Source organism: Diuraphis noxia, unplaced genomic scaffold (assembly GCF_037042655.1).
Source record: "Diuraphis noxia isolate RWA-SAM2 unplaced genomic scaffold, SU_Dnox_SAM2 contig0004, whole genome shotgun sequence".
Classification (NCBI taxonomy): Eukaryota; Metazoa; Arthropoda; class Insecta; order Hemiptera; family Aphididae; genus Diuraphis; species Diuraphis noxia.
The window spans coordinates 7,085,144-7,105,292 of record NW_028301714.1 but is presented as its reverse complement, the minus strand read 5'-3'; the positions used below and the strand labels follow the sequence as shown (position 1 = coordinate 7,105,292).

At 30.7% G+C, this 20,149-nt stretch overlaps 1 protein-coding gene across 1 annotated transcript; it reads left to right on the top strand.

Annotated features, from left to right (window-relative positions):
* Positions 1-917: 917 nt before the first annotated feature.
* Positions 918-3,809, top strand: LOC107166284 (dynein axonemal assembly factor 1-like). Its single transcript, XM_015514882.2, has 7 exons — positions 918-1,291; positions 2,314-2,414; positions 2,574-2,795; positions 2,877-3,019; positions 3,125-3,223; positions 3,481-3,545; positions 3,641-3,809. The coding sequence occupies exons 1-7, from the start codon at positions 918-920 to the stop codon at positions 3,807-3,809; spliced, it is 1,173 nt and encodes a 390-aa protein (XP_015370368.2).
* The last annotated feature ends 16,340 nt before the right edge of the window (positions 3,810-20,149 follow it).

Genomic DNA, 20,149 nt, shown 5'->3' with positions numbered 1-20,149 from the left:
TAAGTACATAAGTTTATATGGTGCTTATCACTACCAGACCACGAGACAAGAGCATCGCGAGTGCACGTTGCGGGTGCATATCACCTACGACTCCGCCTAGCAACCGTAATCCGCAATTAGCTTCCCCGTTATTGTTCGTCATCCTAGACACGAATCGCAACAGAGGCGACGGAGTAAAGCGTAACCGCACTCCACCTCTAACCACCGTCAAAAAAGGCTGTTTTTTTTTTCGTATGGCGCTAGGTCCGGGAGTAGGCAGAATTTCTATTGGGGCACCCGTAGGTTTCTGCCATGCCCCGGAGTGGTGGATGGCGGCACTTGTTCTCCAGACACCGTGACTTGTCCGGAGAAAAATGTCGCCCGATGGTCGAGGATCGAACCCGGTCCCCGGCTGAGTCACAGCTGACACGTTAGACCGCTAGGCCAAAAAGGCCGTGATGAACCTAATCTAAATAACCCAATCGACCACAACTGTTCAAGTGTGCCCACAGGGGGGGGGCAACAGGGCCATTGCCCCCCTGGGAAATTTTAACTGTATACTTTAATATCATGCATGGTATTCCATTTTACCATCAAAAATATAAAATAATATAGAAGTTAAAGTTCTTGAAGTTCAAGCTTAGAACTTAACGATTCCGACTCTTATAATATATGGCCTGAGATGGAAAACAAAAACGTATATATATAATATATATAGTACATATAAAACTTACTTATATACTAATTACACGTTGCCCCATCCTGGACTTCAAACATCTCGATTATGAACTTGAAAACATTAGAATCTCTGCAAAGCAAAACTCTCGGGAAAATCACTGTATACGTTGGCATGCCAATAATTATGCCATTCTTCTTCTGCAAATGTCCCGACTATAAATGAAGAGATCTCGCAATTAACAACAAACACAAATCTGACTATGAACCGGCTCATCACTACAACAACGCAAAAAGCAAAAGGGGTCAGAGCTTCACTCTACCCGGTGCTAAATCCAAGGTCTCAAATTCCACTGAGAACAAAAATCCAAACTTATACCATCTACATCAAACCGATCCTTCTATATGCATCGGTTGCCTGGGCACCTCAACTGAGCCAATCAAATTGGCGGAAATTGGAGGTTGTCCAAAACACCGCATTACGAACCATTACAGGAGCATTCTACCTCACAACAAACGCTGAAATTAGACAGTCAGCTGGTGTACTGTCCATTTCAGAGACAATACGGTCGATAATGGGTACGTTTATACATAGGGCGTCTGTGTCCAAGTTTAGTCACATCCGGGCTTTGACACAGTAAACAGCGCTGAATGACAGACCGTCCATAACAGTGAGGATGAGTTCAATCTAGAGAGAAAAGGCAAAGCCTGGAGCTCTATATAGGCCTTAGGCCGTCCAACAAAGGCAAGTCCAAGTAACAACAAACATCAAACTAGCTGTTATGAGCACCACGGTTTATGGACTGTGATGATGTGTTATATTTTATATTGTGTCTTCAGTTATATCCGAAAGACGACAATTTGTTGTTCCGTTCTCTGTAGTAGGTGGAAACCGAGTGATGTTTAGTATACACAATACACACTTAAAATCAATATAATAATAGATATAATTGATTAACTCTTTAAGTTATAATTATTTTTTCTGCGTAAACACACTGTACTTAACTCGAACGAGTCGGTCACTTGACTGAACAGTTGAAAAGACAGATATACAGCCGCACTGTTGTGTATAAGCAAAAAAGAGATTAGACGCCTACATACCAACGTCTAGCTATTTACTATATTATAGTTAACATAAAGACTACCTTTATTCTAAGTCAGTGTAGTGTTAGGTATATAACAAAACGTCAAATTATATTAAACTCGTCGTTCGAACACATAAGAGCTATATGCCAGAAAGAACATACTTCCCAGAGACATGTTTATAGACTAATTCATTTTAACTAAAATATAAAAAAAAATCTAGCTAACATCAATTTTTAATTAATTTGGTCTGGTGTGAGCAAAGACTCAAAACAGAAAAATATTTACAAACATACAGTAACATTATAATATGTTAAAACAATATTAGTGTGATTGCCTTATTGAGTTATAGAGAGCAATATTTTTTGATATAATAATATAATTTAATACAATAATAAAATTTGAATTAAAGTAAGATGTTTTCAATTTAAATGCTAGCAAATATTAATAATACAATTTCTATGGTACATTATATACATATATACGTATTTTGCAATAAATGAAACTGTTATTGCGTTTTAATTTTAAGTTATAAAAATAAAAATAAATACTTTTGGAGATAAATATGGTTTTCAGGATGATGAAGATGACGAAAGAGACTCTCAAAGAAATATGCAAACAAAATAAATTGTATATAATCCCTCGTCTCAATAATGAACTTTTTCTTCACTATGGAGGTATGCGAAAAATATGTTTACTGCGTACGCATAATAAACAAATGCACCTTACTAATTATTTGGACTGAGAGTTCTGCTCAGCTCTTTAAATAAGTCTAAAGATACGAATGATGTGACTACGTGTAGTAAATATACTTAATGTCTTAATTTAATTTCAAGGATTTTCAAAGATTGAAAACCTAGATGAATATACTGGCCTAAAAAGTCTGTGGTTACAAAACAATGTGTTGAAGAACATTTCTGGACTCGACCAACAAATAAACCTTGTCTGTTTGTTCTTGCACTACAACGCAATCTCAAAAATCGAAAATCTTGATTTCTTGGTAAAACTCAACACGATAAATTTGAGCCATAATTTCATCAAAGTTATTGAAAACTTAGGCAAGTAGTGCAGAAAGCAAGTTAAATTGAACACTAATGGGTATTATTATCATTGTTTTTTTTTTTTAAACTAAATTTCAGATCACTTGCAAGACCTGAATTTTTTGGTTTTAACTCACAACAAGCTTTCTACTGTGAGCGACATTGCTCATTTGGCCAGCTGTAAAACATTGTCTATACTTGATCTTTCATTTAACTACTTAGATGATCCAGAAATCATTGATGTGAGTTGATATCAAAGAAAAACCACTAAATACTAGTCATAACTAATAAATGAAAGTGCGCTGCATATAATATCGATTTTTTTTTTATGTTTCACAACTTTATAGGTTTTTGCCAACATGGAATCTTTGAACGTTTTGATTTTAACTGGAAATATTGTGATTTCGAAGATAGACAACTATCGGAAAACGTTAATTATAAAATGTGTAAGTTTTAAATTATGTTAGTACCTATAACATTGTTCTATTTTGCTGTAGTACCTAGATGACACTAGATTACCTCATGGCACTTATAATATTGTAAATGTTTTTATCTTTTACGAATTCAACTGTATGTCTGGATAGTTTGATATTCGAGTAGAAAAATTACAAACGTTTTCATACTTTATTATGTTATTCGATAAAAACTCAATTGTATATTCTATTTTATCTTAGTAAGTCGAATATTTTGTTTATTTTTACAGAAAAAACTATGTAATCTGGATGACAGAACAGTTTCAAAAAAGGACCGTTTGTGTGCAGAGTCTTGGTGAGAATTAGCTATAGATTCCAGTTGATAACAACACTTATACCGCAGGTACCCTCTTAGATACAATAGTGAAATATCTTTTTTTTTATATCCAGGAGTACGGGTGGTGTCGAAGCGGAACAAGCCATGAGAACTGAATTAAACAAAATCGAAAGGGACGCACAATTGCGACGAATTAATCGTGTACCAATTATTCCATGGGTCCAATCGGATTCTTCAGACGACGAGACAGTGGAAGACAAAAGTATAATGAGTCAAAATTAGACTAGGTTTATTATACGACGACAGGCTATAAATGGTGATTTTGGCATCCATTTTAAGTCATTTACGTGTATAGTTTTTTATCAATAAATATTTTTATGGTCATCTTGTGATCAAGCCTTGATTAATTTTTTATTTATCGATCGGATTATTATGTAGATTTAATTGAATTAATTTTATACGTTCATTATTAATTCGATTTTCATTAAATTGAATTTTCAACGTAACGATAGTATAATATTATATCGTATAACATAATTATAAAGTGTTAATTAAAACAAGGTAGAAACTAATGACACCGCCAAAAAAAAGTAATTTTTACTCGAAACATGTTTTACAAGAAAAACTCTCACACAACGTAATCTGATTTGATTATTTTTTGTTTTTGTTAGAAAGAAAATAATTATCTACATGGTGCATTGAACTTTGATTTTTAATTTAGTTGCTTAAACAAACATAGTAAAAAAAACGAAAGTTTGTGAAAATTGCCCACATTCAAAACCTCAGTAGATTATTAAGAAGTATAATTTTTTAAATCCAAGTCCAGCGCGCCATGTAAGAAATTACAAAAAAAAAAAAAAAATGTATCGAAATCAGATCACTCTACAACGCGAAACATTCTTTAATGTTAAATATGTTATTGAGCAAACATTTGGTCACTTGTCACTTATCTTCAATAATATTTTTCACTGTACGTGAGTATGTAGTTATTGTAATATTTCTCTATTATTATGCAACAGAGCTAATACACATAATATGGCGTGATGATGACATTTTAATAACAAAGGTATACTCGTATACTCCACACAACTACGCACTGGCATACATAAAAAAAAAAAAAACAAAATATTTGGCTGAAATGCAGGTGTGTGTTGAATTTAAGGATGAGATCAAATCACATATTGTACATAGGTACTTGTGTTGAATCCTCTCATAATTAAAATCCATGAACACATGCGACGATGAGACATTATAGTATGAAACCACCGGTGAACTACGTTCAGGCCAATATTTATTTTTTTTGTTTCCTCTTAGCCATATGCCTTTGTTCTCTCTGATGCGGGCGACGAGACGCTTAAATCGACGATTGAAATCGACCTTTGGTAGTATTATAGAGCCGAAACAGATATATTATAATCCTTACGCATGCCATCCTCGTCACTTGGGACTCGCGGTAAGCATCGTAGTCGCACACAAAATAATAATATATAATAATGTGTGTGTGTGTGTAACTGTGTATGGGTGTGTGCTCGTGCGGTATTCATATTGTATGTAATAATTTCAAGTTAAAGGAGGGCTTTATTTTATTTAGAGCCGGCTATACTGTCGATGCAGCGATATTCTCGCGACTCGTATAATACATATACATATAGGTGTAGGTATGTGTGTATTCATGTGTACCCACATGTATCGTATACGTATTTTATCACATACTTAAAGACCTACACATTTATAGGTAGTTTGTCTCGGTGTACAGTTGCAGCTAAAATAGTTATAAACTACTATTATACAGGCACTATTTTTTTTTCTCCTGGATTTTGTTATCGCTTATAATATGTTAACGGGCCTGCACATGACCTATTTTTTTTTCTCAAAACCATGCTTAACACGAAAAAATCTCACACCCTGTACAGTGATCCGATTTCGATATATTTTCTCTTGTTTTTTCGTTAGAAACAGAAATTTTACTTATAAAATATTCAATATTGTAATCATAATCATTAATAGATTTATGAAAGATGCACATAGTGTTAACGTTGCAGTCTCGCAAAACGTTATCAATTTATCATTATCGAATTCGATTTCCATTTTATTATTATTATTATTATTTACTTATTATGTTTTATACGGTCTTTTAGTAAACCATATTACGTATATAATTTTTTATCAACAAATATTAATGTGGTCATCATGTTATCAAGCCATTTTTAAATAATTTTTATTCAACGACCTGATTATTATGTACATTTGATTGGATTAATGTTGTATCTATTTTCAGCTATTGTCACAATATGCAACACCAACAAAAGTTTTAAAATGTATCTACTGACAAAATAACAATTTACACGTTTTTAAATTTAATCCAATATATCTTAACACTCAAAATGTGATCAAGTGTCTATATAATAATACCATAACATCCATAATATTTATATTTATTTATTGCGAAATCACAATAATATACTATTGTTTTAAAAGCATATGGCACATTTATACGTTTATACACTGACACTGTACACACTTCAGAAAATATTTAATTTATAACTAAATATTTAAAAATAATTAATATTTGTAAGTTGTAGATATTACAATGTTTTGGGCTTGCTCGGTAATAATATTATAGGTAATAATTGTTTAATATTTTTAAACACTATAACGAGTTTTTTTTTTAAATATTCTAAAAATATCATGCCGATACATATATACATTATAACCTGTAACGCATCATATTACTAATCGAAATGTCTTTAACGAAGTCTGTGGTATAAGTAGGTATTATTACTTTGGAATAGACACTTATTCAAAATTAAGCGCAAACGCGATTTCGGTCTTTATTGTTTTAACGGGTGCGGCAAACAATAGCATTTCACAGGTCAATAATGTTGTGAAGAGTTAGGGACTGCTAACACTTGTCGCCAAATGGACATTGTCCACCCGCTGGCGATTGACACCCTCGTAAGCAAAATATTTCATTCGCGAAACAACAAAATATATTTATAGGTATGTTAAGCGGACGCGTGCGCGGCGATGTACATTAAATTATTTAAATTATTTGTACCTCACAGGGACTGGCGTGAGTTCATTTCGTCATTTCGAGCGAATTATATGATTTTTCGGCAGCCATCGCACAGTACACGACAATAATATGTCTATGTTTAACACGATTTCACGAACACATTCGACTGCAGCAGATTATAATAATATGCACATTGCACGCGTATAACAGTCGTCTGCGTATGTGCGTGAATATCACAATGCACCATTCAATGCAACTAGATAGAACAATGTTATTATTATAAACGAATTTGGATTTTAATTAAAATATTTGAAATACTATTACCATACTTGATATTGTACCATATAACTGTTAGGTAGGTGTGTAGGTATCGTCGTGGTAGTTTTCAAACCCTGCAGAAACGGTGCAGTGGTGTGCACCTATATACTTTATCGTTTTATTAAATTATTTATATTATTGCTATGTGAACTCACGGGTATGTGTGGTGGAAGCAGTAGCAGCTATTGTAATATTATTATTATTATTATTATACAGGTGACCGGACATAAACAGGAAGATTCAAGACCGGCAACAACGTTCGCATCTCGAGATTTTTTTTTAAGCATTTAATGTTACGGTTTTTAATGGTACAATATTATTAACAGCTTGGGGGAATTCGAAACGCACCGTTTGTAAGGATATTCCTGTATTGAGAAAAAATATTTTCGTACTATTATATTTCATTATATTATATGTGTATATTATGATTTTCATCGCATCAAACCGATCGATCAGATCATGGGATTTTGATATTGAAAACGGATTTGAACGACTTCATATTAAATTTACTTGTTGACCCTACGAGCAACGATTTCTTTAATTTATTTTTCTGAAAAATCGTAGTTGACCATTGAAGTATTCTTACTAATACCTATTTATAAAGTTTTAATTTTGATAATTGTATGGTCTAAAAATCGAAATACGTGTTATAATAATTAACTGGCATTTATATTATCTGTATGTAACTAAATCTCACAATTTTATATATTACAGACCATTTAGCATTTGTTAACAAGTGGTTCTACAGTCTCGTAAATACGTTTAAATTGAAGGGGACCACTTTGTTACTTGTTCCTAAAAAAAAAATTTACCGGTAAAAAAATTTGATACATTTTTACTTGGCTATTACATTTTTAGTGTTTTTTTTTCTGCAAGTTATAGATACACTCAAAAAAATAATTTGCGTGAATGTATACATTTTTAGGTTAAATTGTGGATGATCATATATCATATGCTTTGTGCCTTTGTCAAATATCCAGTATGTTTTATTATAAATGTAGGTACTGCACCGTCGCGGTCGTCCTACTTTTCTATAATATATTGTATAATATTATACAGAGTGATACACCAAGCGTGATCACCTCTTAAAATCTGATTTTCGGAATGTTTAAATATACTTAAAGACCAAATTTTTCTATTCTTGAAATTTTTTGTACTACGCTTAAGGAGAGTGTTGTGGATAAAGAAAAATATATTTTCGAACGAGAATCCTCCTTTTCAACCGTAAATTATTCAGTGTTGAATTAAAATTCGTATGAGTAGTTTTTGAGTATTATTTTAATTGTGTGTTTTAACTTTTTAAGGATAAAGGGCTTATAAGATATGGGGACTATGGCTATTTGAAAATTGTAATCATTAATATTAATCTATAAACATTAATAATTCGTAAAAAATGACCAAAGTATAAAAATACTATGTACCTATACTATATATTTTTGTAAAACCATTTTTAAGGACTATTATCCTTAGAGCAAACATTTTAATAATTAAGATTCTACTCATTTAAATTTTGAACTAGGTAAAATAAAATTATCCACTGAATAAATGTATGATAAAAAAGGAGGATTATCATTTAAAGAACAGAAATTCGTATCGCCACAGGACACTCTTTATGTACAGTGCACAAAAAAATCCAAGAATTTGAAAACATTGTCTTTGAATATACTTAAAAATTTCAAAAATAAGAATTCGAATAAGTTCATTATTAAATGAAAAAATGGGTGTAAGCATGGTCGTTGAATTACTCTGTATACGATATTATGCTTGTGGAATATAATACGATTATAAATTTAATGTTATTTCTGTGCGATTCTATTGTATACCTACGCTTCGGAAGGGAATTGTCGGCGATGAAACGCACACGCTAACCACTGCGTTGCAGCACACATAAAATGCGAATGGCGTGAGTTTTAATCTGTAATACGCACACCAATTTATTATACCTAATAATAACAATAATTATCAATATTATCATCAAACCTAAATAATCATTTAATACCGCTCTAGACCATGGGAGATATAGTCTATCGTTTTTCGATGATGGATATAATAATATTACACGTGTTATGTATTCGCAGCACATTTTTTCTATCAAAATTCCGTCAACTATATGGCCATTATCTGTTTGTAAGTTAATTACTGTGGGGGAGGGTATACGGTTCGTTAGAATACTTGAGACCAGTATTTGTCACTAAAAACCCGGGTGGTCACCCATCCGAGAAATAGTGAAGTGGTGACACCAGCCGATGCTTGCACTCGGAAAACAACGTGTCGGAACTGAATACAACCACCAAGCCACGCCTATTATTAGTCATTAATAATTACGACTCGTATGGTCAACGTCATTCATAGTCGAGTGCAGTTTAATTTTGAACAAAAATTGTGTATGTCGACTGTTCGGGTGAGCGCAGAAATTACTTTTATGATGCGCATGAGATTTGATTTTTTCAATATAAAATAATACATAGCCATACGGACATACGGTGCATAAATTAATTTATCTATAAATAACCTAATCTTATACATCATATTCGCTCATACAGTAATTTCAACAGAATATTATAATCATTTAGCAAACTACAGACCGCATTTTGTGTCGATTTGCCCAAACGGTCTACGCCCATAAACAAAATATATGAATAGTATAATATTATGATATTATAGTAACATTTATAAAACTACCTATTATTATTATTATATTATACACATATCTATAGGCGACATTGCGTGATTTCTAATAGCTAGCGATTTTATTTTATTTGGAGTTGGTTTTACCGAACAATAAAAAATGTACTCATATACCTGCCTATAATATAAAATATTCCGAATATTCGATATGGAATTTTAATATCATTACAAATTGTTTATACTTTAGTATCTAACATTTGATTCACCGTATCATTGTTAGAAAATTGTTTAATTAACTTTTCATTTTTAAATTGTCACAATTTTTTTTTTGCAAGACTTGACATTTGAACTTCAAATTTTTAAGCAGCCCCTTTTAGGTTCGGAGCGGTGTAATGAATGTATTGAATTACAATGGTGACGCGTGTGTCTTTTAGAGCAGTAAAAATTTAATTCATTATCTTAAACTTATATAGATTTAACTGGTTATTATCTCTATATAGTATAGGGAAATTGGTTGGTACCCCAAAAACCGATTTCGTTATTTTGTTGCTCCCAATAAAAAAACAAATAACTGCGGTGGATACTTAAAGGATTCAACACATTTTTGTAATAGCATTTCTGGACATGATATACTTTTTTTTAAATAATTTTTGCTCTATTGAGCTATTAATAGATATCGGCGTTATAAATGTTCAATCATTTTGTAAGTATTGTTCTTTGTGAAGTCAAAATAATAGTCTGTGAACTGCAGGCATGATGCTTGTTGAATATTATACAGATGCACATATTTCAATTCTGAATATATTATGCATTTATCAAAAAAAAAAAAAAAAAAAAAAAAACAATAATAATAAAAACGGTTACGAAACAATAACGATAAATTATTTACGGTCGGAAATAATCAACCCCGTAGACGATGCGCACGGTATATGCAGCGTGTGAATGAATTATAATATTTTCGAATATTTATATATGTTCATGAATTATCCGAGTAAACGCTATGCAAACTCATGTGCAAACCTAGCTGTGTGTTATGTTATTATTATTGAACGCGGTAAAATTTACTGGCCAGTTACGGGTAATTATAATAATTAACAAACACGATGGTCGTATACATAAACGTGGTATAATTACGACCACTCGCAAACAAATATTAAAAAGACAAACATTGCTTCGAGGGTAACAACGAACTGCAGTCTGACGACCGTCATATGAGGTACCTGCTCTACCTGTAAATATTATGCAAAGGTTGATTCACCCAAACATGGTGACACACATTTTTTTTTTTAGATTCTCAGCAAAGCGATGAATGTATTGATTTTACCACAATGTGTGTGTGGGTATTTTTTCGTGTTCGAAAACTGAATACACCGCTAAACATTTTCTAGTAGAAAAAATAAATTCTCGAATCATCGACTTGGATTAAAATATTACTGGTAGAAAATTAGATCTAGATGGAAATTTTTGAAAGTCGAAATTGAAAATCCTCAATGCCCATTAGAGCAATCAGGAAATAAAAATGTTTGTTTAAAAATCTCGCACTTATTTGCCAAATTTTTAAGCTAAAGTAACATTTTTAATCACATATACAGATGGTACTTAACATGTTGATAGATTATAGCAGTGGTTCTCAACGGGGGCAATATCGCCCCCCAGTGGGCGGTAAAGTGTCACCGAGGGGCAATGAACTAGTTTTGGGTGGTAGGGGGGCGGTGAACTAATTTTGGGTGGTAGAGGGGCGGCAAACGGTTCACGCAAAAACGTTGTAGATGGTGTCGGTGTGACCTAAAAATAATTCATACTTGATAATCCATATAATAACTATCAGTCACTACTCAATCTATGCATAATTCATAATTATCCTGGACTGTGGACTCTCGTTAAAAAAATTTTAATAGCCTTTCCTTCCTCATACCTCGTCGAGCGAGGGTTCAGCACTGTAACAGATTTGATTACAAAAAAGAGAAATCGACTGGTTATCGTGACAAGAGGAGATTTACGACTTAAGTTAACAAACATCGAACCTAATATAAAAAAACTTGCTAAAAACCACCAAGTTCAACCATCTCATTGAGCCTAGCAATATATTTTTAAAGAAACTAAAAAATGTATTTATATTTATATTTTTTTAAATAATTAATTTAATTTTTATTTATTTATTTATCAATATTTATTTTTTTAAATTAATTACCATAATACCAGAACTATAAATAAAAAATATATCAAATATAAAAAATAAATAAAAACATGAGTTATTAGATAATTTCAATTTTTTCTTTTAAATTTTCCAAATACCCTTAACCTAACCCTTATTATAGAATTCTCACATTGTAGGGGCCGTTAAAAAAATTTTTGACACTCAAGGGGGCGGTAACTTAAAAAAGGTTGAGAAACACTGGATTATAGGTAATATTAACTATGAACATTTTCAAGTCACCCTCATATTACCTCTCAAATCTATTTATTCATAATATACAACAATTTAAATAATTCAAGAACTATATTTGTTTGAATTTTGATTTTGTTCCATCTAAATTATTTTTTTTTCATCATATTATAATATTATAATATACGAAATCTTTAAATATTATTTTACAATAAGCATATGCGATGGAGGTGACATGGCTTGAGTGTCAGTAGATAAGAAGCCGCTCATTGGAGGCACTTAAGGTTAGGATGTTAGGCTAGGAGTTTAATGTGCTAGGTAGCAAGAGAGAGTATATGTATAAGATTTAGGAGAGGTAGAGATATTAAAAGTATTTACAGTTGAAAAAGAATGGTTTTCATATGAGAAATAGAAGTTTATATCTCTAATCGGTAACTAGTACAAAAATATTGGCAGTTTGAAAATTTGAAAAACCATATATTTAATGAGCGCATCATATTAAAGTAAACCATGCATGGCGAATCACACTGTATTTGTAACTTTAAGTAAACTCGCATTTGCAATTAATGTGCAATAATAATATAATCTTTTTTTTTTCTTTTTATACCTATATATTTCTCACTTTAAACCCAATGGCCCATGTTGTCGAGGGTATCATTGATAAAAAAAAATATAATCTAATGAAGAAATAGGCCGATTTTGCTAAAACCGAATATTATCAGTGTAACACGCATGCTGTGCAAATTATAATACAATATAATATGGCATATGCGCCTAACAATTAAAAGATAAGCTTACCAACACGTCTTGTCCAACTGTGGTAATTTTCATATTTTTATTATTATTGCCGTTATATCGATTCAATTTTTCGCAAGATAATAATAATAATATTAAATAAAGTTGTTCGACAGCGGTACCAGCTTTTCCGGTGAAACACTGTCATAGCATCGAGTCGTGGAATGATCGGAAGGGTCTGATGAGGTGACGGGAAAAAAAACCGGAACTAACCTAACCGGCATTAATTTTCCAAGCGTAGTCCACCTCACCGCCAACGAGTCGCCGATTGTTGTTTATCGACGTAAACGGATTAACGCTGGTCGAGTTCTTATTATGGAATACTCGCGACACTCGTATCGCGATGAAAACTTAAAAATATTATTTATTATTATTATTGTTGTTGCTGTTATTATCATTAAAGGAGCGCAACGCTACGATGGCTTTAATAATATGTGTGTACGTGTTTAATATAATGTATATTGTATACCCGTATACAGCAGGTATATGTATTATTGTCGAACGACTAAATTTTACGGTTAGCGCGACAATTTTTTTTATAAGAATTTCCCGTTTTATCGTTTTCACTGAACACAAAAAAAAAATAATAATAAACCATAAAGTCCGGTTGTTTACAAGTGAGAAAAAACGTACGCATAACATAATAATAATAAAACGGAGAAAACATTAAAAAAAAAAAATTAAATCACTAAACACGGTTGACTATTATTATTAACATTATTTATAGGTCACACAACAATAGATTTTACTCTATTGAAATTTTGATTTTAAGTAGATTGTAGCTACAACAGATACGTTTATAATAATACAATATAAAAATAATAATTGTTTCACGAACCGTCAAAATTATCCATATTTGTCGTATAATACCGCACTATAGGTGGGTTCTACACATTATATTGTATTGTATGAACTGCATAAGTTATACATTTATTTAGAAATCGACATTTTTGAAAACAAATTTATTTTTTTTGTTTTTTTTTTTTTGTATCATTGTGATTGGTAATTGGTTAAGTTTTCAATATTCTGTTTGATGTCTGATTATTTAATATAATATGCTCATTAAAACCTCATATTCCTAAGCAGAATATATTCCGGAGAATTTCAATACATGAAAATCTAATTTCGAACATTTATCTACACTTATATAACTTGACTGTTTAACTTTATCGAGCAGTTATAAGTATTTACAGTTTAGATAAGTTGAGTTGAGTGGTACAGAGCCACAGGGGTAACCCACAAAATGTTAGCTAACTCTTTAAAAGTTTAGAAGGTATTAATTATTAACTCATAAGTCAAAACTATAGATAGCTAAATGTTCGAAATTCGGTCTTTATAGTGTATATAATACACTTAGATACCTAAACCTATACGACAATTTTCAGTATAATATTCTACCTCAGAAAGTATAAAATTATATCAATAAAATGCTTGTAACAATTCAAAAAATAAACAACTTAATGAACGTCGCACTTAACACTTTAAATATATTATTATACCTATAAGTTAATGGAAAAAATGAACTTTGGAAAGTTAAGTTAATTCAATAAAATTGCCTTCGATTTTGCCGAAAACTGATTGTGCGTAAAAATTCCCGTTTTCCCCTTAATTTTTAGTTTGTTTATCCCGATTATTTAGAAAAAATATTAAGAATTTTTTACTTTTGACCCCCAAAGTACCAAATAGATTCACTTTCTGATTGAATAAGGTACTGAAGTCAAAAATCGAAGCACTTTTCGAAGCAAAATTTCAAGTATTTACAGTGATTAGTTTTTGAATTACAACCATATAAAAAAATCGATTTGGCCGAAAACTGGTTTTGCGTAAAAGTTTCAGTTTTTCTATAAATTTTTTTTTTGTTTTTCTCGATTTTTTTGAAAACTGTTGGAAAATGTTTACTTTTGACCTCTATAATGCACCAAGGATATTCACTTTTACATCGGAAACCACCCCCAAAGTTTTAAATTGAAGCATTTTTTCGACTAGTTATGCTGTAAACAGACAAAAAAACAAAAAAAAAACACACACACACATATCATTGTAAAATCAATACATTCATCACTTCGTTCAGAATCTAAAAGTTAAATTAAAACGATAAAAGTTTAACTGAATAAGTTAATAAGTTGTAAACAAAAATAATTAACTAGTTAAGTTAAAAAGTTATAAAAAATTAACTTTTTTAATGCCCACCATTGCCTATAGGTAAGTACTACGTTTCCTGCTGTTACAACGTTTTATTTTGCAACGATGACTTCAAATATTATGGAGAAAAAAAATATTATTTCCCAACACGTTAGGTAGAGTATTTTTGGAGAAAATTAATGTATATCATTAAAAGAATCAATCTGTGTGATAACATTATAAAATGTAAATGATCCATTTAGAATTGTTCGCAATTAAATAAAAGTATTTCATACTGCAGACGTTGCAAAAATTCAAAACAATAATTATTTCCATAGCAAAACCCCCTCAGAACAAAAATAAAACTTTTAAAAGTCGTGCTTGCAAGTTGTAACTTATAATGACATGGATGTATATCTGAAAAATTAATATAATATACTGACATGACCACAATTTTTACTCTAATTTCAGATTAGATTCAATGTTATAATATTATTTTTGGTGGAAAAGTTTGATAAAACGCAAACATCGTATTATTTTCTTCACAGTTTATGACAATAAATCATATTTTACCTCGATAAATTCTTCTATATACATAAAAGGTATATTCGACTTGGGTGGTATTATAAAATATATATATATGTATAGTTATCCGGATAATTAACGAAACGATAAATGGGTGCTTGAAATTCTATAGGTACCTACCTCTATATTGATAATATTTAATAATATTTATTTTACTTGATAAAATTCATAATACTTGCATACCATTCGAGTTTTTACTGCGTTGAGTACCTATATTTTTATTAAATTTTTCGTTCACTTTTTTTTTATAGATAATAGGTAATAATAACAATACTAATACGAAATGCCTCCCGGAATGCTGTCAACTATTAGCGTTTCGTAATAGGAGCAAATCTAATATTTTGTTATTTATCTTTTAGGTGATAACTGGCGAGTTAATAATAATATTCTGCCTGATTTGCTTCGATACGTGCTCATTTCGCTGAAACTGATGTCCACGTTATTTACCTATAACCTATATTTATAAACCGAAAACAATAACAATATTCGATAGTTTATTCGTTATTGTTTTTCTAATAACTACCTATAAGGCTTGGATTTCAATGCATATGTATCTTCTTTTTTTCTAACTCGATGCTTTCTTAGTTACAAATATGTTCCATGTACCGCATGTTGTAATCAGAACATTCCGTGCGGCATATTTTGAATTTTTAGAGAATTTTCGTAGCATTTTGATTTTTTAATGCAATCTCAAAAAAAGAGTTATTAAGACATTTTTGTAATTTTTGTGCGTACTACGTATTCTAAATCATTTTCGTCGGTCGTTTAAATTTAAAAGTATTAAAGAAGCTCTCATTGCACAAGTGTAATACAAAATATTATTATGTTATTTGTCAAATTAAATTGTTTACTAATTTTTCATATTTATTTCCGTATCCAAACTATTTTTGAATTTAAACGCAATTTTTGAAAATGCGATTACTTTTGTATCTTTAGGTCATTTAAATCCAAACTCGTCACTACCATAACTAACACCTATGATATAACCCTGCAGCTACCTTTTAAAAATAAAGTGCAACTGGTGCTATAATTGCACCAATCAATTACAAATGGGCCATGGCAACGTTTGGTGAAACATTTTACTGTAGATTTTCTCTTGCTTTGAGAAATATTTGATAATAGTAAGACAGTAAGTAGGTATACATATCGTGATGTTGTTCAGTATCAAAATGTCGAAATATGCAGATAACCGATCGCCCGACAAATGTGACTAAAAAATACAGAAAATATATCATTTTGCGGTTCGTGACGTACAATTAAATTGGGCAGTACCGGTAACTACAATAAATAAATATTATATTATTTTCCGAGACTAAAAAATACTGTTACGGTCACGAAACACCCGATGAAAATAGAGCACAAGATAACTGAAAAAACGGTACGTGAAATGACTAAAGATGAACGCGATAGACGATCGAGACGAAAATAAAAATGTTATATTTGAATGTTACATAATAATATTGTTAAAAAAAGAAAAATCAAAAAAATTTATATTTATATTATATACAAAGGTAGTACCGTGAGGTTCGTAAAAGTTTTAAATTTCGTTTCTTCGAATCACAAAACAGATTTTTCACTTACACGTGCTATATAATAATATTTCTTTGGAAAAAAAATGCAAATGCTGCTGTAGACGGAAAATCCGTTTCTCGGCCATAACCATCGCAGTAGATTACCATATAGTTTCCGATGATGTGGCGCGTAGGTGGTATAAACCACGTCTGCAAGGCGTTTGTCGGTTGTTTGAGCGTATTGGTTTTACAACGATGTTTTCAAACTTTATATATATTATCTATTTCCGTGCGACAATTTTTCGGAAAATGAAAATGATCGACGAGACCTCATGCATAACACGCAGTACTTCGAAGATCGGAAAACTCATCCCACCGCCGCTGACTATACAATATATATTATACACTTTGAAGGTGAGATTATATATTTTCTAGATGATGAAAATCGACGTTTCCTATAGTTCAAGGACAGATATATAATATAGACGACGAGGCGATAGTGCGGCTATGACCAAAGTTGTACTATCCTGTTGTTAAAATGCATGATATGAAAATAAAAGCAATATAAAACAAATATTCATATTGACCTTTCTGCTGTTCAGCTGAAGTTTGAAGAATGTGAAACACAGTGTGACCGTATTTTTTAATATGCTATCAATAACTATCTAATAAAATTGTATTTGTATTTATTGTAATAGTTGAGATATGATGATTATGTTAGAATCTCATAATGAATAAAAAAATAAGGAAATTTATGAATTAATAAATTAATAATTCGTATGTATTATCGTGAATTTCGGTTGAAAACCACTGCTGCAGCAAGTTTAGATGCATATATAATAACTGTGTAACTTTACGACCAATTGTTCAATCGCACGTCTAATTATATAAACATATATATATATATACATATAAATTCACCGATTCACGTATCAACTGCAATCGTGATATTAATACATTTTTCAACAATTAATGTAAAGCAATGAATAATTTTAAGACAATTTACATTTAATAACGTGCCAAATATCATCGATTATAAATCTATGGTATACTTTATACAGGTTTTAATTTGCAGAAGAGCTAAGAAAAATGTTTTTCGAACGTTGTGATTTATTACCCCTTTTAAATTAATTAATAATATTAAAAACTCCCTGAATTCCATTCGGTTTCGATGTAGCCCGTCACGGACTCAATAATAACAATAATAATAACATAATTTGTTTGGTACTAAATCATAAATAATGAATAATGATAATAATAATTCAAATAAGATAAGACAAATTAGGCTTTGATATTCCCTTCTTAAAAGTAAAGGTATTGTGCTAAAAATAAAGTGTATGGTAATACAGCAATTAAAATATATATAAATATTAAAATATACATATGGAGTTGGCAAATTACTAATTAGTAGATACCCGAATCATAAGCGGTACTATAGGGAGGGGGCAGAGTATGCAACTGCCGCTCCTGTGGACCGCACCTATATTATAATATAATATTATTGTATTATATTTATTTATATTATTCCTTGATAATTTATTCTTATACCTATATTATAAGATATTGTCATTGATTAAAAACACTTATTTTTTTAATTAATGATATTATATCATAAATTAATAAATGTAAATGTATAATAGTAGATAAATTTGGACTAATATAATAAAATATATATAATATATAGCTAAAATAGTTTCTGCCTCCCCCTGCCTAGAGCGTCCAGTACCATCTATGACTCGAATAAAAACAAATATAGTACAAAATAATCGTAGAACAATTCATATTTAAAACATAATATTATGTACCTAAACACTGTATTATTATGTATACGATAAATCTTAAATATTGGAGATATTCATTTACGATTTTGAATTATTGAATTTGAAAGATTTACAAAGTTTTATACCTAAATATTAATTGGGCTACAGTAGTACCTAGAACAAGAAACATATTTAATATTAGATTATTCCGTACTCCTAATATAAGATAGGTGCTATTGATTAAACTTGGTGTCTTTTCGAAATAAATTAAATTCATAACAATATGATAAAATGTATTCATTTTTCATTTTAAATATAATTTTCATTATTGACAACAAAAATAATTCGGAATTTATTTTAATCGCTTAACATATCGGATTTTAGTTATATTAATATTATGTTTAAGGCGATCAATATCGTATTCCACCTATACCAGGTTTGTGTGTAGCCCGCCGAAGAATTTTTTTTTTAAATTTTATAGGTATTACCCGTGAATTTGATGGTATATCTACGTATTTTAGTATTATTTTAGCCGAGGTCACCCCATAAAACACGCGCGGGTAGATATGCGAACCGTATTTTTATGTCGGACGAGCGATGTTTGACAAAACAATTTCGTAGATACGATAATCGATAGGCGGGTAGGTATACGTACCTTGGTATAAAAAAATATATATATCTATATATACCCGAGTGATGGGGTATTTTTTTGTATTATTCATTTCGTCGGAAGGACGGTGAATAAATTAAAATTGAAAATAATTGAAATGGTAGTGTCGTTTCGCAACTTTTAATCTCGACGGACGACGGTTCGGTGTATACGTCGTATATATATAATGTATAAAATAATATTATTATTATGCAGAAACATATTTTTTTTCCGACTAGTCGTGGCTAGCTATACCACACAGCACATTCGGAATACGTTATATTATTATCGCAGAAATTTTTTCTCTGGTCCAAATTACAACGCCTCGTAAAGGTGGCATATAATAATTAGGAATTAGTTTTGTGGTGGAATTTAATAGTTTTTATCACCGCAATAGTTGGTGACTATGCCCCCCCCACAACTCTCTTATTCGTTATATTTCATAGATTAAATTAATTTATTATTATAAATGGTTAAATAATGGTTTTCAAAGACAATAAAAAGTAAGCAATTCAATCGAATGTTATATATTAATAATTATAATGTAAAGTCAATCTTAATCATTAGTTGAAATACTCCACAATCATCTTCAATCGACATTCATCATCATCCTAGTACATCAATGCCACCAAATTTCAAACCAATAAGATTTTAAATGTATCTAGAATAAGAGACAATTCATGTAATTAATCCATTTGTAATGTTATCATTTATAGGTACCTATATGAAATTAATATTAGAATTTATAAAGACATTTTTAAAAATCATTGTAATATTCAGAATTTTTAGAGCATAAAAACATTTGATTTAGGTGATTTTTGGGTTTTTCTATGACATTAATCTCAGGTCTTAT

Excerpts from the sequence above, each read along its gene's own strand:
- LOC107166284 (XM_015514882.2), top strand. The coding sequence starts at position 918 with ATGAACCGGCTCATCACTACAACAACGCAAAAAGCAAAAGGGGTCAGA. Across the intron at positions 1,292-2,313 it reads CACATCCGGGCTTTGACACA|GATGATGAAGATGACGAAAG; the intron begins GTAAACAGCGCT and ends TATGGTTTTCAG. Across the intron at positions 2,415-2,573 it reads ACTTTTTCTTCACTATGGAG|GATTTTCAAAGATTGAAAAC; the intron begins GTATGCGAAAAA and ends TTTAATTTCAAG.